The sequence below is a fragment of the Amblyraja radiata genome, chromosome 3, assembly GCF_010909765.2.
Source record: "Amblyraja radiata isolate CabotCenter1 chromosome 3, sAmbRad1.1.pri, whole genome shotgun sequence".
Lineage (NCBI taxonomy): Eukaryota > Metazoa > Chordata > Chondrichthyes > Rajiformes > Rajidae > Amblyraja > Amblyraja radiata.
The window spans coordinates 6,271,053-6,291,472 of record NC_045958.1 but is presented as its reverse complement, the minus strand read 5'-3'; the positions used below and the strand labels follow the sequence as shown (position 1 = coordinate 6,291,472).

At 40.1% G+C, this 20,420-nt stretch overlaps 1 protein-coding gene across 10 annotated transcripts in view; it reads left to right on the top strand.

Annotated features, from left to right (window-relative positions):
• Positions 1–20,420, top strand: part of mef2c (myocyte enhancer factor 2C) — a 210,447-nt gene that overhangs the window by 69,585 nt on the left and 120,442 nt on the right. For 9 of the 10 annotated variants that reach the window (XM_033017251.1, XM_033017255.1, XM_033017248.1 and 6 more), the window contains exon 3: positions 3,946–4,131. In XM_033017251.1, coding sequence (XP_032873142.1) covers positions 4,078–4,131 — 54 coding nt within the window. In that variant the 5' untranslated portion in view covers positions 3,946–4,077. The remainder of the gene's footprint in view (positions 1–3,945; positions 4,132–20,420) is intronic. The other variant, XM_033017250.1, reaches the window with a different exon arrangement.

The following is a 20,420-nucleotide window of genomic DNA, read 5'->3' as shown; positions in this document are numbered from 1 at the left end:
GGACTTCCAGGGTTTAGACCAATGACAATGAAGACATTTAAATTGTAATAGTTTTTTTAAATCGCTGGGTCAGTTGACAAAGGTCAGGACATAACCAGCTCTCCACCAATTCTAGTAACACAGCACTAGTAACACAGAACGGTCTGTCCTCAACAGAGGCCTCACCTTTGTTCCCCTCCTTCCCCCACCTCAATGAGTTCCGCGACCGCCACGATGTGGAGCTCGTCTTCCATCGCCTCCGCATCCAAGCGTTTTTCCATGGGAAGGTGTCCTCACCCCCCCAGTGATGACCCCTTCTCCCGTCTCCAACGGACCCCTCTTGGACTCCCCCTCATGGCCATCTACCTGCTTTAGACCTTTATTTTAAACTGCCGGCGGTACATCAACCGCCTCAACTTCTCCACTCCCCTGTCTCACTCTAATCTCTCTCCCCCCCCCCCCCCCCCCCCCCCCCCCCCCCCGAACGTACAGCCCTCCACTCACTCTGCAACAACCCAGACTGGGTGGTCAAACCTGCCGACAAGGGAGGTCCCGTGTTAGTCTGGCGCACTGATCTCTACAAGGCTGAGGCCAGGCGCCAACTCTCAGACACCTCCTCCTACTTCTCCTTGGACCATGACCCCACAGACGAGCACCAGGCCACTATCTCTAACACCATCACTGGCTTCATCATTTCTGGCTCCCTGCCCTCCCAAGCCTCCAACCTCATCGTTCCCCAGCCCCACACGGCCCGATTTACCCATCAACCCAAATTCCACAAACCTGACTGTCCTGGCAGACCCATTGTTTCTGCCTGTTCGTGCCCCAGTGAACTTATTTCCACATACCTCGACTTCATCCTATCCATCCCCCCCCCCCCCCCCCCCCCCACCGGTTAAATCCCTCCCTACCTATGTTCAAGACACCTCGCACGCTCTTCGTCTCCTCCAGGACCTCCGTGTTCTAGGCCCCCATTCCCTCATCTTCACCATAGATGTCCAGTCACTCTACACCTCCATCCCCCACCAGGACGGTCTTAAAGCGCTCAGTTTCTTCCTCGACCGCAGAACCAACCAATCCCCGTCTACTGATACTCTCCTCCGCCTAGGCTCCGCTGGTCCTTACCCGTTACAACTTTTCATTTGACTCCTCCCATTTCCTCCAAATACAAGGCGTAGCTATGGGCAAACACATGGGCCCAAACTATGCCTGCCTCTTTGTAGGGTACGTCGAACAATCCTTGTTCGAGGCGTACCATGGCCCTATCCCCGACCTCTACCTCCGCTACATTGACGACTGCATTGGTGCTACCTCCTGCACCCACACACAACTCACTGACTTCATCCACTTCACCACTAACTTCGATCCGGCACTCAAATATACCTGGACCATTTCCGACATCTCCCTCCCGTTTCTAGACCTCACTATCTCCATCGCAGGTGACAGACTATTGACCGACATCTACTATAAACCCACTGACTCCCATGGCTATCAGGACTACACTTCTGCACCCAGGATGAGGTGTTCCAAACCAGGGCATCGGAGATATCCTCATTCTTTAGGGAACGGGGGTTCCCCTCTTCTACTATAGATGAGGCTCTCACCAGGGTCTTTTTTATACCCCATAAGTCTGCTCTCACTCCCCATCCCCCCCCCCCCACTCGTAACAAGGGCAGACTCCCCCTTTGTCCTCACCTTCCACCCTACCAGCCGTCACATACAACAAATAATCCTCTGACATTTTTACCACCTCCAACGGGATCCCACCACTGGCCACATCTTCCCATCTCCTCCCCTTTCGGCTTTCCGCAGAGACCGTTCCCTCTGTAACTCCCTGATCAATTCGCCCCTTCCCACCCAAACCACCCCTTCCCCGGCACTTTCCCTTGCAACCGCAGGAAATGCTACACTTGTCGCTTTACCTTCCCCCTTGACTCCATCCAAGAACCCAAGCAGCCTTTTCAAGTGCAGCAGAGGTTCGCCTGTACCTCCTCCAACCTCATCTACTGCATCTGCTGCTCTAGGTGTCAGCTGCTCTACATCGGTGAGACCAAGCGTGGGCTTGGTGATCGCTTCGCCCAACACCTCAACTCGGTTCGCAATAACCAACCTGATCTCCCGGTGGCTCAGCACTTCAACTCCCCCTCCCATTCCGAATCCGACCTTTCTATCCTGGGCCTCCTCCATGGACAGAGTGAGTCCCACCGTAAATTGGAGGAGCAGCATCTCGTATTTCGCTTGGGTAGTTTACACCCCAACGGTATGAACATTGACTTCTCCAATTTCAGGTAGTCCCTGCTTTCTCCTTCTTTCCCCTCCCCTTCCCAGCTCTCCCACAGCCCACTGTCTCTGCCTCTTCCTTTCTTCTTCCCCCCCCCCCCCCCCCCCCCCCAGATCAGTCTGAAGAAGGGTCTCGACCTGAAGCGTCGCCTATTCCCTTCGCTCCATAGATGCTGCCTCACCTGCTGAGTTTCTCCATCATTTGTATCTACCTAGTAACACAGCCTTTTCTTTACAATTGGAATGGGCTATGGGGATTATTGCAGACAAGAACAGGTCCAATGAGCTAGTCCACAGAAGGTTCATCCCATCGATGAACCTTTTGCTAATGTTCTTCACAAGAAAATCAGGCGAATACCCAAGTGTAATAGAAAATGAGGTTAGTGAAGTAACTTATAGAAAAAATATATTGGATATCCTTCATCTATAATTATGCAATAGTGTGAACGTGGAGATTATCTTTGTTATATTGAAGCCAAACATCAAATTCTGTAGCTCTATGCTAACAAATCTCAGTATTTCCTGTAAAATAACAAAACGAATGAGACACTGTTACGCAAGAACATTTCCTGTATTTTCTTCAACTCTTCCTCTTCTCCAGCCTGCCACTCTGCAACTAAAAACAAACTTGTTTTCTTGTTTTTAATTTTATTTCTGATGAAAGGACCTTGACCTGAAACGTTAACTCTTGTTTCTCTCGCCACCAATGCTGCCTGACTGGCTGGGAAACTCCAGCATTTTCTGTTTTTATTGTAGTGTTAACAGGACAAATGTAAGGAGGCTCCAAAAGAATGTCATGAAAGTCAAGTTCCGGTGACATCACTGTCATTTGCTAGCTTAGTGTTGGGTCCAATGAAAGTCTGGCAATGTCAAGAATTCTGTCTCAAGAGGCGTAAAGAAGACTGTTCCATTAAAAAAAAAAGTCTAAGGTTCCTAAAATGCCTCCTGTCCATGCAGGGCTCTTTTAGGCCTTCAACAGCTGTTGTTTTTCCAGTTCCAATTCTTGGGTTCCTCAGTGAACCCACAAATACTTTACCTATTAATGATGACATTTGTTCAAGTGTGCAAATTAAAATCAGGCTACAAATGTTCCATCAGTGTACAAAAATTATATGCTATAAAAAACATGTTTAGGTTTTTATTCTAGCAGTAATGATCATTTTCTTTAACCTCAATCTAAATGGATCTCAAATTCCATCAGATGCAATAATAGCAATTATGTCAGGATCACACCTGTCAGTATTCGTGAATGCTTTATCCCATCAGAATTTTCTAGGTCATTGAGAGGACATCTAATTAATAGAGGGCAAGAGGGATCAAACATTGCTAAGACGTATTCTGGTTCTCATTTTATTTCAAGCAACTGGAATATCTTTTGGCAAGGCCTAAGTCATTCCCTTTCCCATTCTCCACCACCCTTCCGCTATCCCCTGATTTAAAAAAAAAAAAAAGTTAATATAAGAGCTATATGTACTACCTCCGTATAGGTTCAGCAAGGTTTATTTTTACTGGATTCAGCTGACTCTGGTGATCTGCTCCACCTGTTTTCAATATTCTTTGGAGGTTTCATCCCTTGGAGGTAATTTGAGGCCTCACGAGGAGCCTTGACTGCTGCACAAATGTTGATGGCAATTGAAGATTTTCTGTTCAACAGATACTAATTTACATTTGTTTTTTTTCTCTTAGCAGGGTCAGATGAAAGAATCTGTGAACTGAATGAAGTGAAAAGTGAGAAGAAGGACTGGTATTGAGAAAGAGGGAGTGAGTCAAAGTCAGAGGTACAGGATTTAAAGAGAGGAGAGAAGAAAAGTAATAAGGATGGGGAGAAAAAAGATTCAGATCACTCGGATCATGGATGAACGAAACAGACAGGTGAGGGCCAGCTACAAATACAGTTTCTTTTACAATTATTATTGCATTGAAACCATTATGTTCCCATTTCATTTCAGGAAAAAAACAAATGATATACTTCATGGTAATTTTATCTTGAAGAACCATTACATTTCTATTCATAATTAACAATAATTAATGACTAATGCAAACAGCTTGCTAACTGTAATGTTAATTGAACATAAAGATAAAATTTGTGTGCTAAACAGATTGATTTGAGGGTTTCCGATGCAAATTACATATGTGTGCGCTTGATGCAATTCTTATTTTTGAGGAATATGGGTTTCTCTTCATTTCTGAAATATGGAATTGCTTTTACTTTTAATTTCTAAAACGGTCTCCTTAAAATCTAAAAGCAGCAAACATTTAGCTGAAAAATATAGAAGTTCTCTGAATAAATTAAACAGAGCAAAGTTGTTTAGTTTTCTGACAACCTTCCTTGTATTGCATTGAAAATGGTTAGATTAATTTACATTTACCACACTGTAATTGCCTTTTGGGTATCACGATAGATCATAGAGACCATCGAGCTGCTCTCCTAGCGGATCTGTATTTTTCCCTCCATTTATTCATTGATTGGCTTAATCTCCATGTTATTATTATGCTCATGTCCATGTGCCTCTTAATATGGAATTGAAAAGAAATCTATTATGCACCAATTTAATGTCGGTGTGCTCAACGATTCACTCCATTTGATTAATAAAGCAACACTTTGTGTTGGGATTGAACAGCTCTGAGGGAAAAATTATGTTTTGCGAACAAACCAACCTAGGATTTATGATGGATGCATGCAATGTTTTTCCCTGAAGACTGGTTATTGCTTGAAGCCAAGTAAGAAAGCAATAATGCTGCCATTATCCAGATACTTCTTTGCTTTCTTCGAATACTTCACAGTTGAAAACTGAAATTAAGGTCATTAATATTACTTTATAAATCATTACCTCAATTCTTAACAGTTGAATGTGTCAACTGGGAACTCACAAATTTATTTCATAAAAAATATAGCAAGATACATAGATACATAGATACATAGAAAATAGGTGCAGGAGTAGGCCATTCGGCCCTTCGAGCCTGCACCGCCATTCAATATGATCATGGCTGATCATCCAACTCAGTATCCCGTACCTGCCTTCTCTCCATACCCCCTGATCCCTTTAGCCACAAGGGCCACATCTAACTCCCTCTTAAATATAGCCAATGAACTGGCCTCAACTACCCTCTGTGGCAGAGAGTTCCAGAGATTCACCACTCTCTGTGTGAAAAAGTTTCTTCTCATCTCGGTCCTAAAGGATTTCCCCCTTATCCTTAAGCTGTGACCCCATGTCCTGGACTTCCCCAACATCGGGAGCAATCTTCCTGCATCTAGCCTGTCCAACCCCCATAAGAATTTTGTACGTTTCTATAAGATCCCCTCTCAATCTCCTAAATTCTAGCGAGAATCATTATTTACTTATTGTGATATCTCCCTCACTATTCATTACATAACAACTTAGAATGTATGCACAAATGTGGTTAACTAATTCAGTTATCAGCTTAGAAAATAAGTTGATAAAGTACTTTTTTGTCAGCAAGATTCTTTGAGACAGCAAAATGAGTTTTTTTTATTTTAACGTAATTAATTAATCACATTTAAAATTCTTAGCATTGATGGTGTTGCCTCCCCTGTCCCTCATTTACATTATATTGAACAATTTAATTACCATTTTAGGATTTTATGTTCAAAAATGTAACCTGCTCAACATAAGTAACCTCTCAAACAACTAACAAATTCATAAATCAAATCGGTTCACAAAATGTTGTTTTTTTTTTTTGAACCTGGATTTAAGTCCAACCCAATCTGTTTGGATAAGTCTTTTTTGTCTACTGGTTATAAGGACCATCTGTAAGTTAGTTAGGTTAACCTTAGAAACCGTATTGAATCAGAATGAATATTTTATTTTCTCTGCAACCTATCTGTATCGTCTCGTAGCCCACAAGACAAAATCACCCTTAATTCAGTATTATTTGGCAATCTTATTTTTAATGTCAAAAAGTCATATAAATAATTAATGCAGAAATTCATCTTTCTGAAATATCAAGTCATTTTCTAAAAGTGAGGTGAGGTGAGGGAATATTGTTGGGGGAACAGTAAGAAAGATTTATATAATATGCTGCAACTTTCACTTTCCTGGGTATAAATGCTTGATGTAGTATTTTCTTCTATTAAATTGAAACATTTTGCTGTGAGCAATGGTATTCTTAAATGTGCAGTAATTTTGGAGATTAAAGAAATAATTCACTCCTAATAAAGGATGGAAAAAGGATATTTATTTACTGTCACAGCCCTCCTATATATTTGGAATTTCTTGGGAATCTGGATAGGTATAAGTGTTAATGCCTCCAAAAAGGATAATGATTGGACCAAGTTCAAGTGATTTTATTGTCATGTGTCCCTGTATAGGACAATGATTGTCCTATGATATAGGACAACCATGTGGGCCCAAAGGGGATCCTGGAGCAACCTAGCAATTATAGGCTAGATCTAAGATTATTTTTGCCTGCCACCGTCTTGCCCTGTTTTCTAATTACTATCTGCAAGCCTGCAACAATACACGCCTGTACTTATGCTGTTTTTTGAATGAGATATTTTCTATTGGTTTATATGGTTCAGGAGGATGTTACTTGAAAGAGAGCAACTAGTTCTCCTGATATTCTGGACACCATCACTCTTCCTAAAGTAACTCCACCTAAATAATCTCATTTGCAATTTGTGAAATATGCTGAATTTGTGAAATATCCTTTCTTGCCCATATGATGGTATTGACTGTATTTTAAAAAGCAATAAATATAACTTGAGGTTTTGGAAACACCCTAAATAAGTAACAAAGAACCACTTTCTTTATTAGTGTTTAGGATAGAAAACTATATTTTAGAAATATGGCAGAACTTCAATTATTCCCAATGCTTTATCTTTTAGGGCAATGATACGAAACTAGTGGGGATGAACATGCCAGAAGTTCCAGTTTTTATCCACTTCTGTTTTGCTCCTGGCTGGTGAAGTCAACAAATGGTGGTATAGGTGATCTTTAGATAGTCCTCCTTATGATAGCATTAGTTTTAAAACTATTGGACATGTACTTGGACAGGAAAGGTTTAGAGGGATATGGACTCAATGGGGCAACCAAAAAGAATACATTGAGTACGAAGAAGGGTCCCAGCCCGATAAAGGCGCAGATCCATTTTGTCCAGCGATGTTGCCTGACCAGCTGAGTCACTCCAGCACTTTGTTTTCTTTGCAAACCAGCATCTACAGTTCCTTGTGTCAATATTCAGAGTGATGTACAGATTAATGTCATGTACACAGAAAGATGTATTAGAATACAATCATTTGGTTTGGAGATGAAAGGTGAAAATAACCATTGCCATGGCTGAGCGACAGACCTAAATTATTGAAGAATGAAGAGATGAGTAGAACTTAAAGGGCAAATTAATGAACAAAAATGATTGAATTAGACTTCAGTTATCAACCTTGAATAATGTAGGTACATTGAGTAAATGGATGGGAATTCCTAAAAGGTTGACCGGTTGAATTAGTGACAAAGAGCAAAAACTGGAACTGCACAAATGTTTTATTTCATCACTTGTAAAAGAAGACAATATTAAGAAGAATGTTAAAAATTGAATTGATTAACCTTGGGAGATAAATGAAAGTATCAGATAATTTAATGGATAACCAATTGTCAGAAACTGATGGGAAAAACTTTCTTGCAGTGCCTTGGAAAATACATTTGAAATAAAATATCACATGCTCTGGTGTACAATTCTGAAAGAGAGTAACATATCCTTTAGAATGATTGCAAGGCAGCCTTTGAGGGTCATCTGATATAAACAGGATGAGCAAAGCACAAGGGCTGAATTCGAAAGGCATTTCCAATAGGGTGTTTGCCACAATTGCTGCAGTAATCAAAGAGTAATACAGTGTGGAAACAGGCCCAACTTGCCATCACCGGCCAATAAGGTCCCACCTGCGTGCATTTGGTCCATATCTCTCCAAACTTGTCCTATCCATGTACCTATCTAACTGTTTCTTAAACATGGGGATAGTTCCAGCCTTAACTACCTCCTCTGGCAGCTTATTCCATACACCCACCACCTTTGTGTGAAAAAGTTACCCCTCAGATTCTTATTAAATCATTTCCCCTTTTCCTTGAACCTATGTCCTTTGGTCCTCGATTTCTCTACTCTGGGCAAGAGATTCTGTGCATCTATCCGATTTATTCCTCTCATGATTTTATACACCTCTATAAGATCACCCCTTATCCTCCTGCTCTCTAAGGAATAGAGACCCAGCCTACTCAACCTCTCCCTATACCTCAGACCCTATAGGCCTGGCAATGTCCTCGTAAATCATCTCTGAACCTTTTCAAGCTTGACAATATCTTTCCTATAACATGGTCCACTAAAATATATTTTAAAAACATTTTGAAGTCGGCAATTCTGGATTCAGACCTCACCTTTGGATACCTGCTTGTAAGGTGCTGTAAGGTGTGCTGTCCTGTGCTAGGATTGCAAGACTTAACGGATCAGGCATAACATTAGAGGTGATATTTTCAGTAAAATGAAGCATATTGGCCTCTAGAGGATGAAGGGTGCCCTTGCATTTATGGATTGCTAATGATGTTTAGAGGCAAGAGCTCCTAATAGCAAGAGGCAGATGAACTGTGATGTCTCATGGGAGCATAACGGCTTGGTGGCCCATTAAAAATATATATCTTCACTGACCCTGTAAATTGTGGCGATGGTCATCACAGGATACTTGTTATTTTTGTTCTGTTTGCAGCCCACACATTTTTCAGGGCTAAGTGCTTTATAACATTAATTGTAGCCATGAGATTACACCCTTGAAGTCACTTCTTTAGTATCTTATTATTTAGACTACACAATGTTTCCACTTGTATTGTCAGGATGTTATGCGGCTTTGTCAATATACATCAGAGTGGTTCATGAGCTCAATACCTGGCCAATGCAGCATTCAAAATTGACTGTCGAACTACTACATTCCCACCAAAGTTCTCTAGATACATGAGACACAGAAGCCGTTAGATGCAAAATATTGTTTTTATTTATTCCAGATCTTCTGCCATATATTACAATACTCTGTGGAGTATTATTTGTAGAACTTCACTAATAGGTTTAGTCCCCTTAACTATGATGAATAATACTTTTTTCATATGTTACAGAAACTGTCCTTTGCTTCCAACCTGGCCTTTGTTCCAAACATCTGCCTATCACCCCCCCCCCCCCCCCTCGCCTGTGTCCACCTTTTATCTGCATGCTTTGGCCTGCCTCTCCTTTCTCCCAACTTTCTTTTTCCTCCTACCACCCCCTGCAAAATCAGTCTGAAGAAGATCCCGATGCAAAACATTACCAAAACTTATTTTTCCACAGATGCTATCATACTTGCTGGGTTATTTCAGCACTTTGCTCTTATAATTTTAAAAGACACACTTTATTCTTTCCAGCACCCTGGCAACACAAGAAGATCTGTCGTAGAGCATTATTATTTTCTCAACTATACAAATGACCATCCAAGTTTCTTGCAGTATGAAGCCGTGACATGTCATTCCAGATTGAATCACGCCAAAGTTTGAACAAATGTTCCAAGTGGGAGAGTCTAGGACCAGAGGGCACATCCTCAGAATTAAAGTATGTACCTATAGAATGGAGATGTGGAGGAATTTATTTAGCCAATGGGTGGCGAATCTGTGAAATTCATTGCCACGGATGGTGGTGGAGACCAAGTCATTGGGTATTCTTAAAGTGGTGATTGATAGGTTCTTGATTAGTAAGGGAATTAACGATTAGGGGGAGAATGCAGAAGAATGGGGCTGAGAGGGAAAACCGGATCGGCCACAATTGAATGGCAGAACAGGCTAAATGGACCCAAAAGCCTAATTCTGCCCCTATGTCTAATAGTATGATTGTTCTTTTTTGAAACTAAGGAATTTAGAAAAAACAATATCATAGTGGTCTATCTGCCCATTCCCAAAGTTCTCCAAAATAATCATATTATATTCTGTTTCATATATTCCTGATTTTCATTCATTCAAATTCTTATTAAAAAGGGCAATTCACAATTATGATTCAGTTTATCTGTATTCATAGCAATATTGAAAATATTTAAGAACTTTCCATAATTATCTCATGATTAAAATGCCATAAGCATTTAAGATGAAAAAAATTCTGATCATATTCATTTTGCTGTTTGGAAATATTCGATAATTTGAAATGGCCAAATTAGTGCTGGCATAACAATAGTAGGCAGGCATGAACACATAAGCTAATACAAGAAACAGGAATTCTGAGCTTCGGTGTTTATTAATGTTATTCGATGCACAAATTCACCAACTCCATCTACTGGTTACACAACGTCTCAGCGTGAAATAATGACTATTGTTGATAGTTGATTTACATGCTGACGAAGAATTTTGCAGGACAAGGCTAAACAAAATGACTTATTTTACAGGGATACATATTACCATTTATCATACATTCAGTGTGATTTTACCCATTTGATTCTTATACCTGCAAATTTGGATTTACTATGTCCCATATATACAATTTGTATATCATTTAAAGCCATTTTTTAGAACATATGCTTGCCAGCAGAATAGATTACAATATGCACCCACAGTATTGATGGATCGGACATGTAAATATATAATAACAAAGTTCAATTTATGATTCTAAATGAAGCACTCTTATCTAGTTGCATGTTTGATGCCACTTCTATTCCTGAATTTGCAATACTTTAAAATTAATTACTTTTTAATCTTCACATCCTGTGGGTTTTGTTTCTATTTTTTAAAATCATATTGTGCTTTTCTAGTACATCTCAGAGTACTTTGAGATCTGACGACCATTTGATATTTATTTGGGGGTATTGTGGGGAAAGATTCTGTAATAGAAAGTTACAACATAAGCAAGCAACAAAATGTTTTGAAAAGAACTTTGCAACTATTCTGCCAAAGCTGATGTCAGTTATCACAAGTTTACATTCCAAGCTGATGACCTTCGGGTGTAGGATATAGGTCAGCTGTTTACCAGAAGACTACAATCACCTTGCGCACTTAATAGCTAAAATATAAGATTAGTACATGTGAAACCAAAATGTCTTTGTTGTTCATGTAAATTAAATTATAATGTGGCAGCAAAATCTGTACTATAGGTTCTTGCTAAATATTTTCTGTGTAGGACACAGGGGAATAGGAATCAATGTAAATCAGTAAAAGCAGGCTAAAAGTGAAGCAGATATGGTATGGCTTTATGAATAGTGCTCAATGTTTGGATCAGTTAATGTCTGCTGACACTGAAACACTGCAAGCTAAGTGAGAGCGTTGGATTATATAATATGGAGATGGCAAAGACCTGAATGTAGGTTGGAGCAATTAATATATTGCAGCAGCTAAATGAAAATAAATAGTTCTTGTGAAATAATACTATCTCAGAAACTTAGTAGGAGTTGCGTAGAGAACCACGGTTGTCATGGTGTATTTACGATCTTTGCTGCTTGCAATATTTGGGGAGAGTTTCACATCTGGAGAACTGGTTCTGATACCACGTAACACAGCCCAGTCAGATGTGTTGATAGATTGTTATGTTGAACATCTTAAATCAAAACGCTGTGATACTTTGAGAGGATGGCTGAGAAAAGGAGAGAATTTGGCTTTGCTCGGGAGAAGCTAAGGGGGCATCAAATATTGAGATAAATCCATGATTATGCAAATTGTTAGCTAGATAAGGATTGTGATAATAGTTGGCCAAAGCGAGGCAGAAGAAGGTTCCAAAGTGACGATGTGTTGGAGAACTATTTTGTAGAAATTAACATGGAAGAAATTAATGGTGAAAGGTGGTGTTGTGGTAGAATGACAAGGGTAGATGGAAGTCATTGAGGATTGCCTCATCAATTTGAGATCCCTCATTAAAGAGCATCTGCAAATTGAGGTAAAATGATATGGGAATATTAAAGAACATGAAAAGAAGAATGCAGTTTTTCTGATGGAAATTAAGGCTGAGCTGTGTAGGTTCTCCTGAGTTTACCTACACCTGTCTTTTATGCTGCCTGTACATACAAACAAGCATTTGAGAGACTGGCAGAATGGATTTGTTGCCTGCCGCAGAACTGCTGGCATCTTCTGCTGTGTTGGAACGCAGTTCATGACTACATTTGTGATTTTCAAAATGGGTAGGATGGGGCAGGTGTGGGGTGAGTCCGGAACTTGATTTAAATGGATTTTACTAATACAAGTTAACACTGTTCAGTAAAACAATATACTTTTTATTGTCCCTCCTCTCTTAAACCTATATTTAGTTTTCAACAATGTGCCTGAACAGAATACTTAAAAGCTATTCCGGAACATTTCAATTTAAAGCACAAGTGGGAGCCCACTAACCATATAAAATGAAATGTCTTAGTTAATGAGTTTGCCTTAAATGTCTTTATATTCATCTTTAATGTAATCATGTAATTTCTTGTGTGTACAGTTTTGGTTTCCTAATTTGAAGAAGGACATCCTTGTGATTTGAGGCAGTGCAGCGCAGGTTCACGAGATTGATCCCTGGGATGGCGGGACTGTCATATGAGGAAAGATTGAAAAGACTAGGCTTGTATTCACTGGAGTTTAGAAGGATGAGGGGGATCTTATAGAAACATATAAAATTATAAAATTATAAAAGGACTCGACAAGCTAGATGCAGGAAAAATGTTCCAAATGTTGGGCGAGTCCAGAACACAGTCTTAGAATAAAGGGGAAGTCTTTAAGACTGAGGTGAGAAACTTTTTCACCCAGAGAGTTGTGAATTTATGGAATTCCCTGCCACAGAGGGCAGTGGAGGTCAAATCACTGGATGGATTTAAGAGAGTTAGATAGAGCTCTAGGGGCTAGTGGAGTCAATGGATATGGGGATAAGGCAGGCACGGGTTATTGATACGGGACGATCAGCCATGATCATAATGAATGGCGGTGCTGGCTCGAAGGGCCGAATGGCCTCCTCCTGCACCTATTTTCTATGTTTCTAAATGGCAAACCCCACTGGTTATAGGTTAAGTTATACGACTTGGTATAAAAGTGGATCCAGCTAGGCTCACTGAAGTCTGAAGACCAGGACCCTTGGCCAAAAGTGACCAATTGAGTTGCCTTGAAACCTACATTACAAAACGACTCTATATTCTAGTAGTTGTACTTGTTTGATATACCTGGGTACTGTTTGTCTTTGTTGTGGCAGAGCTCTGAAGCTAGATAATAAAAATAGCACTGTGACAAAATTGTGCTATGTAATTTCCTCTGCTTAATTGTATCTCCTGCAAGTCAATCACAGAAAATTGTCGATTCTGTTCTTGTGGTTCCTACAATTACTTTGAAAGTTAGCATGGAAATGCATAAACTTCTCCAAAAAGATTCTGGGAAATAAAATGCAAATCAAGGAGTGATATCACAAATGTCATGGAGATATAATTGAAGATTTAACCAGAAATTGATATTTCTATAAGAGGACCCAAAGTGCTAGGGTGACTCATGGGGTCAGGCAGTATCTCTGGGTAATCATGGATAAGTGATGTGTCAGGTCTGGGCCCTTAGTCAGACTTGATATTGCTGAGCTCGGTTAGGGAAAGTGATTACTAGGCAAGCAGTAGAGTAGATTGAAGCTGATGGTCTAAGTCGCTGAAGAAATACATTGATTCCATAAAATCTCTGGCTCGTGATGGCTGCAAGTGCAGAAGCATTGAGGACGAATTTGAGAACCTGTGGTGCATGTATCAGGTGCATGCAGAGCTCGATGTAAACGACGGAAGTAACACATCACCTCACAAACCACCCACTCATCTGCCCCACCTGTGGAAGATTCTGTGGTTTCCAAACTGGCCCTATCAGTACTTCAGAACCCACAAAATCTGTCTTCAATCTGAAGAAACTGCTTAAAAAGAAAACCATCTGACAAGAATTGTTCCTTCTTGAACACATCTGACAAGTTTCTCAATGATAATGGATGTTTCTGAACTTTTGTGACTATTGGAGGGTTTCAACAATTATTTTTTTTTTAAAGAAAAATCAGACGGCAGGAGAAAAATTAAAAAAAAATCAAATTAACTAAAATCAAAGCAACGCACCACACTCTTCACTAGGACAAAGTGGTATCAAAATTAACTTGATGGACCTTTAACAGAACTACAATCAATGGAAACTTGTGGCAGAGAGTTCCATGCTGAACTCACCTTTCCATATCTTGACCTGCATTTCCACTGGTTGTTAAATTAACTGGTAGAGACCTTTATTAAAAAAATGTTTTTTTTAAAAAAAAACCTGGATTCAGAAGTCTCTCGTAAATTCTCCAAGACTGGCAAAAACCCACTGCTATTTATACCCATCTTCCCTGACATTCAATCTTGAGCATATCTGTGCATTTGCTAGTACCCCAACACCCTGCCCGATTAACCTTCACCCTCAGGAATCTCCGTTCCACTACAGTGGCCATTAGGAAATGTTAGAATGGTGGTTAATTCACAGGACTATTCTGTCCTCTGGCTTCTTGCTGAAGCAGAATTGAAATCCAATATTATTATTTGCAATGGGGAAACTAGTGATTAACATATTTGACTTACAATGCAATATGTTGAACATTCTACCATCAGTAATGTGTTGCTTTACAGGGAAAATAATCAAGTTTATTAAATAAGATTTTAATTCTGAAGTCTGTTTTCAGACCCAATTGGATAGTCACAAAGTATTTAATATGCTATGCAAAATAGTTTTTATTTTCAGAAAATAGTTAGGCAAAGTACACATTACATATGACAGAATTCAGGTAGCGCATGTGATTTTATTTTGAAGTAGCCATCTCCTATTTCAGATAAACATTTTGAACCTTCATCTTCGATAATAAGTTTGAAAACTTTTCACCAGTATTTCAACCTTTTCAATAAACAACAGTCTGAATAGTACAAACTGCAATACTAGAATTTCAAAGATCATGACACTGAAACTGAGCTAAAAATAAATAGGTTTTGGTCTTCGATGTTTGACATTTGCATATTGGCATGTGATAGTTTATCATTACTGTAAGACTTGGTCATGTTTTTGCAACTGAAACAAATGATAAGCTGATGGAGGTTGAGGGGGAAGTACCCATTCGGAAATGACCAGTTACAGAAAGACCTAGAAGGGTTCTGCTGATCCCCGATACCTTATGCTGTTGGTTTCAGTACTAAATTTGGCTCTGTCTATATCTATTTATATCGGAGCACAATTTCTGCTCGAAAGGCATCAACGGCTGTCTCACTGATAGCTGTTTAATCAGCAGCCTCGCGTTCTTTGTGTACTTTGATAGATCCGTTTAAAATTAGACGCATCTAATTAGGCTCTTTGAATACTTCAAATTTCTGCTTATTTTTTAAATTCTCAAATTCTGTCTTGTATTCAGAATTCATATTTAACCATTTAGAACGTTGGCTAGTTATTGTTGCCCAATGATTGATTTATTAGCGTAGCATTTAGCATTTTGTCTTTGTTTTTTTAATCCTTTTGTAAATTCCTTCTTCTCCAACTTTACAATGTCATCTAGCTTTACAAACCTCTGAGATACCTGTGTTCCATCATCTCTAGCATTCTGTGCATCTATTGAATTTTATCCTGCCCCAGGCTAGTCCCTTAAACCTCACTTCTCCAATTGATCAATTTTGGTTCCCAAGTGCATCTGTGAAGCACATGGCAGACAATATAAATACAAATCTTAACATTTGCTTTTTTTTCAGGATCAGGTCTGCCTGGTATACATTTCAAGCCCCTCCTCTATGTCTACAAAGCCCTCAACGGGCTTGCCCCCTCCTACATTAAAAGTCTTCTCACCCACCAGTCCACCTCCAGGTCCCTCAGATCGGCCGACTTGGGGCTGTTGAATATCCCGCGGTCTAGGCATAAGCTTAGGGGCGACCGTGCCTTTGCGGTTGCAGCTCCTAGACTGTGGAACAGCATCCCCCTTCCCATCAGAACTGCCCCCTCCATCGACTCTAAGTCAAGACTAAAAACGTATCTGTACTCCCAAGCCTTTCCTGACGTCCACTGAGCGAGGGCTATATGTATATATGTATGTAGTCTGTTTGTTTATACTATTCTTATAACAAATGTGAAGCACTTTGGCCAACGAGAGTTGTTTTTTAAATGTGCTATATAAATAAATGTGACTTGACTTGGTATAATTGCCCATCCTTTACATTTATTTGAAAAGGTGGTAGTGAACCGTCTTCCTGAATATCTATAATCCTTCAGGTTAAAGTACTCCTGCAAAGACTCTCAGACAAGGAAGTTTAGGAATTTGACCCAAAGAGAATATTGGGGACAATAGTGGTTTGCTTAATTAAATTGTCTCCACAATAACCGCGCACTGCTTATATGTTGGATTCCCATCAACTCCTCACCATGTATGGGCTGCATTACTCATTGATTAGGGTTTCATCCTCAATGATGGATCTTTGTCCCAAATGTTTACTGTATGTGCTGGATGATTAAGTTATTATATCTCATAAGGCCATAAGGAATAGGAATAGAATTGGGTCATTCGGCCCATCAAGTCTACTCCGCCAATCAATAATGGCCGATCTATCTCTCCCTCTTAACCCCATTCTCCTGCCTTCTCCCCATAACCTCTGACACCTGTACTAATCAAGAAACTATCTATCTCTCCCCTAATGCCTCTATGATTGTCATAGAGTCATAGGGCATGGAAACAGGGCCTTTGGCCCAACTTGCCCATGCCGACCAAGATGCCCTAATCTACACTACTCCCACCTGCCTGTATTTGACCCATATACCTCTAAATCTATCCTATCCATGTACCTGTCCAAATGTCTTTTAAATTGTGTTATATTACTTGATCAACTACCATCTTTGGCCACTCGTTCCATAGATTCACCACTCTGTGTGTAAAATGTGCCCCTCCATTCCTATTAAATCTCACCTTACACCTACCTTCCTATTACCAGGTTCTTGATTTCCCTACTCTGTGAAAAAGACCCTGTGCATTCACCCTGTCTACTCCACTAAATCAATATCTGACTAAAGCAGTCTGAACCAGCAAAAGCCAAGCAGGATTGCATCGTGACATATTCATAAACGATGACTCAGTTATTTTATTTTTCCTGCAGTGCCTACATAATATTTTTAATTCAACTTACCTCCAGGATATCGTGCAATATAATTATAAAATAGGATTTGAAATTATTTCCCCATTTAGGAAAAGGGAGTATATATATATAGTATATGTGTGTGTGTGTGTGTGTATATATGTATGTATATAATATATTATATTTGTGTGTGTATATATATGTGTGTGTGTGTGTGTATATATATGTGTGTGTATATATGTATATGTGTGTGTGTGTATATATATGTATATGTGTGTGTGTATATAAATATGTGTGTGTAATGGTATATGTAATGCCCTGCATATTATTGTATGTACCGTAATACATACTGGTCTTCAATGGTGATATTTATTCTCGCACACTTCTGAGTGGCCTTTTGGCTTTCTGTAGATAAAAGGCATCGCTCCTATTTTCCACGTCCAGTTTGGAGTTTGTAGTGTCTCATGCTGTACTGTCCTCTTCCCAAGGTCAAATTAACGTGCAGAATTCCACCGGGCAGCTCTTGAACAATCCACCTCTTTAAGAGATACGGACAAACTTTAAGCATTATCGGATAGGTTTACTTATGCTTGCATTCAAAATACCAATCCCATGCAAGCTCAGTATGGTAGATTAGAGCAGTAAATCCCAATCTCTTTGAAATTATTAATAATAATAATATATTTTATTGTCATTGCACATAGGTGCAACGAGATTTGGAATGCAGCTTCCATCCGATAGTCATAACTTAAACAACTAATAAAATTTAGATACCCCGAGAAACATGATTTATATATTTTTTAAAGAACAGTAAAACAGTCTAAAGTTCATTGGGGGGGGGGGGGGGGGAGGAGCACTCAGCAGGGCCGGTTCAGAGCCGCTATAGCTCTGGGGATGAAGCTGTTCCTGAGTCTGGAGGTGCGGGCGTAGAAGGCCTTGTAATGTCTGCCGGAAGGTAGGAGTTCGAACAGACTATTACAAGGGTGTGAGGAGTCTTTGTGGATGCTGAAGGCCTTCCTGAGGCGCCGTGTGTGGTAGATGCCCTAAATTGAGTGGCAATGTTCACATTTGGTTAACTCTGTGGCCTCCCCTCCCCCATAAACATCCGCGTATGTCATTGGGATGCTCTTTTAAGAAGTTGGAGCTGTTAAGGAGTTTCCTAGAACCTTGTTTGAAATTTTGTGGTGGTAGAGGAGACCCTTGTGGATTTCAAAAGGAAATCTGGTAGATTTTTGCAGGAAATATATGTGTAGGGATACTGAGATTAGAATGAGGGAATATAAATAATTAAATTGGTTACAAAGGACTGGCGTTGACTCCTGTGCTATTATAACTCTTAATGTTCAATTATAGGTAAGCAAACACTATGATAGTAACCGTCAAATAAAAGATAAGTAATCATTGAATGTGTACTTGGGATTGCAGGTTTTGGTATGAAAATAAGAATGTGCAGGAAATATTCAACATGTCCGGTAGCATCTGTGGAAAGAGAAACAGATTAAAAATTTCAGGTTAATGAATCTTCATCAGAGGAGGGGAGGATATGTGAGTATAAAGGGGATGTTTGGTATTTGTTGGAGCCCACGTTTGCTCAGTAATGCAATGCTTTCAGGGCCATCTAGTCAACACTGTTACATTTCATAATCCACTCTCTGAATGTCCAGAACGAGTAATGGTTTAGTATTTGGCACTGTGCATTCACCCTGTCTAATCCACTAAATCAATATCTGACTAAAGCAGTCTGAACCAGCAAAAGCCAAGCAGGATTGCATCGTGACGTATTCATAAACGATGACTCAGTTCCTTTATTCTTCCTGCAGTGCCTACATAATATTTTTAATTCACCTTGCCTCCAGTAAATTTCCTGCAATATAATTATAAAATAGGTTTTGCAATTATTTCCCCATTTGAGAAAAGGGAAAATATGTAAATATTATATAAATAATACATCTCCACATTCCACCTAACACACCAGGGGACAGGGTCGGATTTAGATAAAGAGAGGCACTAGACTATTCCACTTGTGAGGCCCCTCCCAATCCCCCACCCCCTCTACTAGAGGAGGATGGTCCACCAGATTGACACCGATTTGTAGCCGAGCGTGGCCAATGAGATAAGGGGTTGGGAAGCTTTGCTTTTTTAAAATTTATTTATTGCCAGTGCTAGTGTCGAGTTATCGGCCTAAAACACTATTATTCTGAAATGGAGGGCAAGGAAAATTACTGAAGGTTTGTTTAGAGACAACAGTGTGTTGCGACAGCATAGGTAAGAAAGGCCAATGACCAGCAGTGACTCTGCAGAAGGACTTGGACATGTTTAGAGAATAGGCAGACAAGTGCCAGGATGGAATATAGTGGAGCAAAGTGTCATGCATTTTGGTAGTAGGAATAAAGGCATAGACTATTTTCTAAATGGGGTGAAAATCCAGAAATCGGAGGTGCAAAGTGCTGGTGCAGGATTCCAAAAATGTTAATCTGCAAGTCGAATCGGTAGTAAAGAAAGCAAACTCAATGCTAACATTTATTTCAAGAGGGCTTGTTTACAAAAACAGGGTTGTAAGATGAGGCTCTATAATGCACTTGTAAGGCTGCATTTGGAATATTGTGAGCAACTTTGGGCACCATATCTGAGGAAGGATGTGCTGGTTCTGGAGAGGGTCCAGAGGCAGTTTACAAGAATGAATCCAGGAATTAGTAGGATAACCTATGATGAGTGTTTGTCGGCACTGGGCCTGTACTCGCTGGAGTTTAGAAGAATGGGGGGGGGGGGGGGGGGGGGGGGGGGGGACCTAATTGAAATACAGAATAGTGAAAGGCTTGGATAGAGTAGATGTGGAGAGGATGTTTCCACTAGTGGGAAAGTCTAGGACTCGAGATCATAGCCTCAGAATTAAAGGATGTTCTTTTAGGAAGGAGATGAAGAGAAATGCCTTTAATCAGAGGGTGGTGAATCTGTGGAATTCTTTGCCACAGAAGGCTGTGGAGGCCAAGTCAGTGGATCATTTTAAGGCAGAGATAGATAGATTCTTGATTTAGTGCAGGTGTCAGAGGTTATGGGGAGAAGACAGGAGAATGGGGTTGGGAGGGAGAGATAGATCAGCCATGATTGAATGGTG